The 8,157-nt window shown below is 37.9% G+C and overlaps 1 protein-coding gene across 1 annotated transcript; it reads right to left on the minus strand.

Annotated features, from left to right (window-relative positions):
• Window positions 1-666: 666 nt before the first annotated feature.
• LOC132173361 (uncharacterized) lies at window positions 667-7,684 on the minus strand. Its single transcript, XM_059584834.1, has 4 exons — window positions 7,011-7,684; window positions 6,041-6,179; window positions 1,139-1,224; window positions 667-984 (listed from the first exon to the last, which is right to left on the minus strand). The coding sequence occupies exons 1-4, from the start codon at window positions 7,272-7,274 to the stop codon at window positions 856-858; spliced, it is 618 nt and encodes a 205-aa protein (XP_059440817.1). The 5' UTR covers window positions 7,275-7,684; the 3' UTR covers window positions 667-855.
• Window positions 7,685-8,157: the final 473 nt, after the last annotated feature.

Consider the following 8,157-nt stretch of genomic DNA (forward strand, 5'->3'; position numbering starts at 1 on the left):
CTTTGCCTGTTTCTATCCTTTTTAAGCATGTTTCTACGTTAATTCCCATTTCCTAGTAAAGAGAAGTTAACAATTCTTCCTTATTCGCCATTTGGATCTTCTAAATATAAGGGAAGACGAGATTTTATATTCAACAAAATTTTCTTCACAACAAGACAACATTACTTGAAAAAAGTTGATTGTTTACGACATAACCTCACATAAGGCAAATATGCAGCAACCTCTTCAAACCTCAGGATCGGGCTTCAGTAACCCAGAATCATAACCCACCCATATTCAGCCCTACTCTATCCTTTTTCTTCTTCTTCTTTATTTATTTTTAGTAACGGGTTTCATACAACTGGTCACAGTTTCGACTTACATATTTTCATGTTTCCTAATCAATGCTAGAGTTCATCAAATGCAAAGATTCACTAGAAATTAGAATAGACTGAACTTAGCACTACATAAGGCTTGGCCTACTCTTCACCTGTTCTCTTTTTTCTATTCCCATTTTTTTTTTATTTTTTTTTTTAAGCAAATTCACCTACCAAAGAGAGACAAAATACAAAGGCATAGGGGCATATACCAGAAATCAAAATAATAGAGAAACTGCCTATACATTCAACTACAAGCTCAAGGAAGGAGGAATGAAAGAAGACAACACACCAGAAATAGACTCAGGGAGATGCCAAGATCAATGCAACCATATATTTTGCTGATTTCTCTGCACAGCTTGAATACCCTTGCAAATAAAGTGCTACATACCCAGACAATGTGTAAGTGACCTGTTCAACAATATTATCAAAATATCTTTATAAATGAGATCGAACACACTACACAAGAGAAGAAAAGCCCAATCCCTTAAGACCAAATCTATTGATTCTTCTTTAGTTTGGAAGCAGAAGATGATGATCTATGATCTTGATTGGAAGTTCTAATTATAAAAAGAAGTGTCTCTACAAGCATGCCACCAACCAATCCAAGAATGCCTCCAGCAGCATTCTGCCAAAAAAGATTTAGGGCAGACATGATTTCAGTACTGTGCTAGGAAAAAAGAAGATAATGCTTGAAGTAATAACTTATTATAAAAGATTGAAGGAGGACTAATAGCTAACAGAGCCAGAGATATTGTAAAAGATGGTCATTCAGAAGGTACCATGGCAGGACTGTGGTTAAATAACGCTCTGAATGCAGCATATCCAACCAAATAGCTGGTAAACATCATAACCACAACATGTAAACCTGTACAAGTTTATAAGAGACCATCCAAATGAACTTGTGATTTTTACAATAGAAAATATCTTAAAATTCATAGCTATATAAAAAATACAAACCAAAACTAAACAAGGAATAATGATCTTAAATAGGTTAAGTAAGATAGCTTTTATTTGGTTTTGTTAGATTTTTTGTTTACAACTCAAATTAGAAATTACAATTTTTTGTACTGAAGAAAGAGAGAAAAAAAGATCATAATTTCAAATTAGAAACTCTTAAGATTTGTTTTATTTCCTTTTGTCTAATAACTTCAAGTAAACTTAGGATTATGATTTTGTAGCCTATATAAAGCTTGTATTGAACCTTATTTCATGAGAGATAATTGAGTTTAATATCAAGTGATTTTTAATATTAAAAAAACAAAGGAAAGATTTGTTTCTTTGTTCTTATTCCTTCTGCATTCACATATTCTATGTTAGTTGGTATCAAAGTCTTAATATTTCTTGACTTGATGGTTAACCCATGCAGTGATGGCAACCTCCCTATCAACGACGCTCAATACAGAGAGGCTCCTACAAGGGGCAAAATCAAGGATTTCCAACCTGATACTCAGCTAGCATTGCATAATATCCAAGCAACTCTTGCTAGATTAATCGAGAATCCAAAAGAGGAGGAGAAAAATGGATAATCAATTTTTTTCGTCCATTGATGAGGAAGAGAAAAATTGGTTAGAAAGAGACTTTGAGGAACAGAAGGTTTGGGAGGTGGTAAAAGGTTTGGAGGGTGACAAGACACCGGAACCGGATGGTTTCACCATGGCATTCTTCCAATCTTGTTGGGCTGTGGTGAAACATGATGTTATGGCGGTTTTTTCTGAATTCCATCAAAGATGTCAGTTGGTGAAGAGTATGAATGTGACGTTTGTGTCCTTGGTTCCAAAGAAGGTGGCTGCGATAGAGGTGAAGGATTTTCAACCAATTAGTTTGGTGGGAGCGGTGTATAAAATTTTATCAAAGGTCTTGGCCACTAGAATGAAAACTGTTTTGGGAAAAATAATCTCTAACTCTCAAAATGCTTTTATTGGGGGGCGACAAATTTTAGATTCTGTGCTCATACTAATGAATGCTTGGATGGTCGGATGAGGTCAGGGGTGCCTGGTGTTATTTGTAAATTGGACTTGGAAAAGGCTTATGACCATGTTAACTGGGACTTTTTGTTGTACTTACTAAAAAGATGTGGGTTTGGAGAAAGATGGAGGGGCTGGATAGAGTAGTGTATTTTGACGGTCAGATTCTCCATTTTGGTAAATGGAATGCCAGAGGATTTCTTTAATAGCTCACGGGGGATTCGGCAAGGGGGCCCGATGTTGCCATTACTATTTGTGTTGGTTATGGAGGCATTGAGCAGGATGGTGAATGCAACAATAGAGCAAGGTTTATTGTCAAGATTCACTGTGGGGGAAAGGGCCTTTTCAGATTTAGTGGTTTCTCATTCTTTATTTGCTGATGATACTTTGATTTTCTGTGAAGCATCTCCTGAGCAAATCCAGTACGTATGCCTTATTCTCTTGTGCTTTGAGGCAGTTTCGGGGCTGAGAGTTAATCTTGGTAAATCAGAACTTGTTGCTATAGGGGAGGTGGACAACATTGGGGTTCTGGCTAATATTCTTGGGTGTAGTGTTGCGGCGTTGCCTATGAAGTATTTGGGTTTGCCACTAGGGGCGAAGCACAAGGATACATCTATGTGGAATGGTGTACTTGAACAAATGGAACGTCGTATGGCAGGATGGAAGAAAGTGTATCTATCAAAGGGAGGTCGCTTAACTCTTATAAAGAGTACGTTGTCTAATCTCCCAACTTATTTTTTATTGTTGTTTCTTGTTCCTATGAGTGTGGTCAAAAGGATTGAGAAACTTCAAAGAGATTTCCTGTGGGGAGGAATGGGAGATGAACAAAAATTGCATCTTGTGAATTGGAACCAAGTATGCCGTCCCCTGCGGGCCGGCGGTCTTGGCATTCGGAATATACATAAGTTTAATCAGGCTCTCTTGGGGAAAGGGTTATGGAGATATGCGACAGAGAGTGAGGCGCTTTGGTACAAAATAAAGCCAAGTATGAAGATCAGGATGGAGGGTTGTGTTCGAAGGAGGTGTCGGGTTCTTATGGTGTGGGTTTGTGGAAGCATATTAGAAGAGGTTGGGATACTTTTGCAAAAGGTGTGCGGTTTGAGGTGGGGATGGGGTCGAAAGTTCGCTTTTTGCATGATATTTGGTGTGATGATCAACCGTTGAAGCATGCTTTCCCTTCCTTGTTTGGTATTGCGAGGTATAAGGACGGGTGGGTGGAGGATAATTTTAGTTGGAGGAATGGGAGGGTTGAGTGGAATGTCCTTTTTGTGCGCTGCGCCCAAGATTGGGAATTAGATGGGGTCTCATCTTTCTTTGAATTGCTGTACTCTTGTAAGGTTTCTTATGGTAATGCGGGCCATATTCGATGGTCCTTATCTAAAAAGGGTACATTTGAGGTGAAATCGTTCTATAAGGCCTTGTCCATTCCAGATTGTGGGGGGTTTCCATGAAAGAGTATTTGGCGCTCTAAAGTGCCTTTGAGAGTGGCATTTTTTGGGTGGACTGCGGCTCTCGATAAAATTCTGACACATGACAATTTGTGAAAGCGGAGAATTGTGGTAGTGGAATGGTGTTGTATGTGTAAGAAGAATGCGGAGTCTGTAGATCATTTGTTGATTCATTGTGAAGTGGCTACTCAGTTATGGAACTATGTTTTTACTTTGTTCGGTATTGAGTGGGTCATGCCGCAACGGTTCATTGACTTGTTGTCTTGTTGGAATCAGGTGGAGGGTAGGGGTATTTCTAAAAAGTCATTTGGAGGATGGTTCCTTTATGTATCACGTGGTGTGTTTGGCGGGAGAGGAATGCTCGAACATTTGAGGATAAGGAGTGTTCAGTGGATGGGATGAGAAAGAATATGATCTCTATGCTACACTTGTGGGTGTTGGCTCATCATCGCAGTGTGGTCCCGACTTTAGATGAGTTCTTGAATATGTGCTCTTTGTATATTCCATAGGGGTTTCTATTGTATATATCTTTTGCATTAGGGTTGCGCCCCTTTATGCTTTTTTCAATAATATTCTCATTACTTATCAAAAAAAAAAAAAGAATCCAGATGAGAACCGCGAAAACAACAGTATTTGTAATGATGATAAGACTTGCGTTCAACTTGTTTGTAATCATATTCATATGCCTCCAAATAGGTAGCCATCCTATGAAGAGAATTCTAGTGTTGATGAAGATTTTGCCAAAGGCATCGTCCAAAGATTTGGTGGAAACAATTATCAAGGTCATCATGATTGAGAATCTAGATATTATCAATGAAGATTGGCTTACCAAACTTTAATAGTCATCTTCATGTCAAAGATTTCCTAGATTTGCTGAACGAGGTTGAGATATTTTTTGAATTTATGAAGTTTTCTGAGGATAAAAAGGTGAATGTGGTTGCACACAAATTGAAAGGAAGAGCTTCTACTTGGTGGGAGCAAACATAGATTTCAAGGATATGACAAAGGAATGCAAGTATAAGATCATAGACAAAGACAAAGCATCTAATGAAGAGATAATTTTTAGGCGTGGATTATGAGCAATATTTTATTAAGAATCAAAACTATATGCAAAGAGAAGATCTTGAAGCTGAGTCGCAATAGTTCTCCTTCGCCACCGTGAATATTGCACTCGGAAAAAAAAATTGAAGAGTTACCCTGATAATAATTTGGAAGCACTTGCCCTTCAAGCCAATACATATATTATTGAAAATGAAGATTTCATGGTGGTAAATGTTCTGTCATGTACTCAGGAAAGCATTCAAAATTAGGACGCATATCAAGTGTTTGATAAAGGTCCTTCTTTCAACAATAGTGTGCAACCAGTATTGTAGATGAGGATACCCCACTGGTGCTTAATAAAAGTCCACTGATGTAGATTCAGTTTGTATTAAGTTTTTGTGTATTCATCTTAATAATTTTGTAGGTAAAGATGTTCTGTGAACTGGTTTGTCATCATTTGATATATTATATCTTCAATACAATGAAGGAAGCTAGGATTAAGTTTGACAAGACTTCATTCAAAAGGAATTGATTTAGAAAAAAAAAAAAAATTGAATGATTACGAAGAGGTGATTGAGTCAAATCAAGGAGGTCAGATCTATGACATATAAGAATGGCAATATTGAATTTGCTTTCAGAACAGAATGTGCAGAATTATTGGCCATATCCAAGATTTTATATAAGTGGATTCAAACAAATAATTAATTTGTGCTTTTGCCCTGACATCATAGAAAGTAAAGTTGAAAACACTTTTTTGAGATTGTAATAGATCGTGCAGGATTGAGCTTTTTCTGTTTTTCATTGGTAAGTAAACATATCACTAGTTCTGCTCCTATTCCCTTCAAATACGTTGTCCCAAACAATATACAAAGATTTTTCCAACAATTAGTATATGTTCTAGCATTTGGTGTCTATATATAATACTGGCTAAGAGGGCAGACTGCATTATCACATTTTTACAAAAACAAAAAAGGTTACCATAAAATGTCTAACTTAATTCATCTATTCCTATATGGTAAAGGAGACCGAGTTAAAAAATAAAAAATAAAAAATATTACCCAAATTTGCCAATATAACATCAGGACTTCAAGAAAACTTAGTATTTAGAGTTTAAAATTCAATCCAATTTAAAACTCAATGTTTTTCTCCATTCAAATCTCCCGTTGAGTATATATACACTGTTCACCAGCGCAATGTTAATCCACAAGAAAAGGAAAAGAAAACTCACCAAAGCCTAGTTGATCCTTGTAAGAAGAGAAAGGCTCAGTGTCATCCTTCTTCGGTGTAATATCCTTAACAAGCTCTTGATACGCATTCCTCTCCGCCAATTCCTCAAGCTTTCTCAGCCTTGCCTTCAATTCTTCACTCTAAAATTCAAAACAAAACCTGAATCAGATAAACAAAAAAAAAAAAATGACACACAAAATTACATTATATTATTTTTCTTTCAAAAAAATGTGTGAAAAGAAGCGAGACCAAAGGTCTTTTCAATTTCAAAATTTTCATGTAAAAACTTTCTAGAGTGAACTAAATAATAATACCGGACCATATTGAACTAAGACCATATGCATATTGTTTTCTTTTTCTCATTTTTGTCAGCAACCAAACTCCTAACTCATTTTTTTTTTTTTTTTTTGTAAGTAAACGCAATTCATTATAACGCACCAAAAGGGGAAACCAAGTACACGAAGTTTACAAGAAAACCCGCTAGCTAGTAGAAGAAAAATATCAAGAAAAACATTTTTTTTGATAAGTAAAAAGATAAATTTCACTTAACCTCCCCAAACTACCATATTACGGACAATCTAAAAAATATCAAGAAAAACATGAAAGCTAGAAATGTTGAAGTCCAAGGCAGCTGTCCAGTGATAGAGAGCCTCAAAGAAAAAAAATTCTTAAGTTCCTCCACTGTCCGTTCACGGTCTTAAAGCTCCATCATTTCTCTCCCTCCAACTCATACTTTGAACAAATATGGAAACAAGCAGAAGAACTCATTCAACAATTCTTTTTCTTTCTCAGTTTTCTCAGCAACCAAGCAGACAATCATGCTTAGAAAATATGTAAACTATAACAAAAACCAAAATTCGAAATCCTACAACTTTTATCTTTTTTTCTCGTGTAATACCGTTTAAAGCCAGATAGCACGAGAATTTCCGAGCAGCCAAACAAGCTTAATCGAATATCAGTTAGACAGTTACCTTCTCTCTAGGTTTGGGGCTGGTGAAGACGAACTCGGACCCGGAGAAGAGCTGGATCAAGGCGGGTCGGGTGGAGGGCCGGGACGCGAACCAGAGAGCTCGGAGTGACTTGTACGGCACATTACATTGCGAGGAGAGATCCGACGCGATCTGTCGGAGCTCCGGCGAGAGGTGCGGATCTTCGGATGCCGTGGACAGAAATAACCGGATGCCTTCGGTGGAAGATATCACGAGCCCGGGCGGGCTTGCCGGCTCGGTCTTCATTGGCCAGATTATCTATCCACTGCCTATATCGGTTTTTTTTTTCCCCTTTATTCGCTTACAAAATAAGGTTTGCTACCAAAATTGAGTCGGCTCGAGGAATAGAATAGGAGCGGTTATTTGGGTTCGTGGTAGACAGCAAGGGGAGAAGCGGAGGTTCGATTTTTGGGAAAAAACTTTCTTGGAAAAACCTACTGTGCGGTCGGGCTGCAAAACCACACTTCTGCAGTCCCCAATCTGCCACCTAAGCTAAGTCCACAAACTTAACTTATAACCAAATACACCGGATGAAAAAAAGGAAAGAAAGAAAGAAAGAAAAGAGAGAAAGAAGGAGAAAGAAGAAATGACGTTGTTTGGCAGAGAAAGAAGAAATGGCGTTGGGTCTTCTGAAACGGTGCTCGGACTATCTGGGTCACCCTCTCTAGCACCGAGAGTCACCATCTCCAACACTGAGAGTCTTCTTCTCTGGCCTTTAAGGTGATAAAATCCTTAAAGGGTTAACCTTCTCCCTCTAAGATTTAGTATTGAATTCAAAAATAAGTTTTGAGGCTAAGTTTCGCGAAAAAATTGGCTAAAGATGGTTGGATTTGGCCGGCGATGAAGAAGGGTTTGAGGCGAGACCCACGACGTGGCTCTGGCACAACGTTGTGGGTCTCGCCAGACCCACGCCGTGGTTCTCGCCAGCCTGGGTCTCGAGGGTTTGGCATCGCCGCCGGCTACGATTCTTTTTTTTTTTTTTTATCTTTATCTTTATCTTTCTCATTTTCATTTTTTGCATTTTTCTTAAATAGATGATGTGTCACAAGAAGATTGGATGCTGCAAAACACCACTTTTAAGGTCTGACCGCATAGTAGGGACTCTGAACTTTCTTATTAACCTTTTGTG

This window comes from Corylus avellana, chromosome ca3 (genome assembly GCF_901000735.1).
Source record: "Corylus avellana chromosome ca3, CavTom2PMs-1.0".
NCBI lineage: Eukaryota > Viridiplantae > Streptophyta > Magnoliopsida > Fagales > Betulaceae > Corylus > Corylus avellana.

What these genes read in the sequence shown, in the direction of transcription:
- LOC132173361 (XM_059584834.1), bottom strand. Translation starts at nt 7,274, where the DNA reads ATGAAGACCGAGCCGGCAAGCCCGCCCGGGCTCGTGATATCTTCCACC. An exon ending in CAAGGATCAACTAGGCTTTG is followed by an intron (nt 1,225 to 6,040) that starts GTGAGTTTTCTT and finishes AAACTTGTACAG; the next exon opens with GTTTACATGTTGTGGTTATG. An exon ending in TTAACCACAGTCCTGCCATG is followed by an intron (nt 985 to 1,138) that starts GTACCTTCTGAA and finishes CTTTTTTGGCAG; the next exon opens with AATGCTGCTGGAGGCATTCT.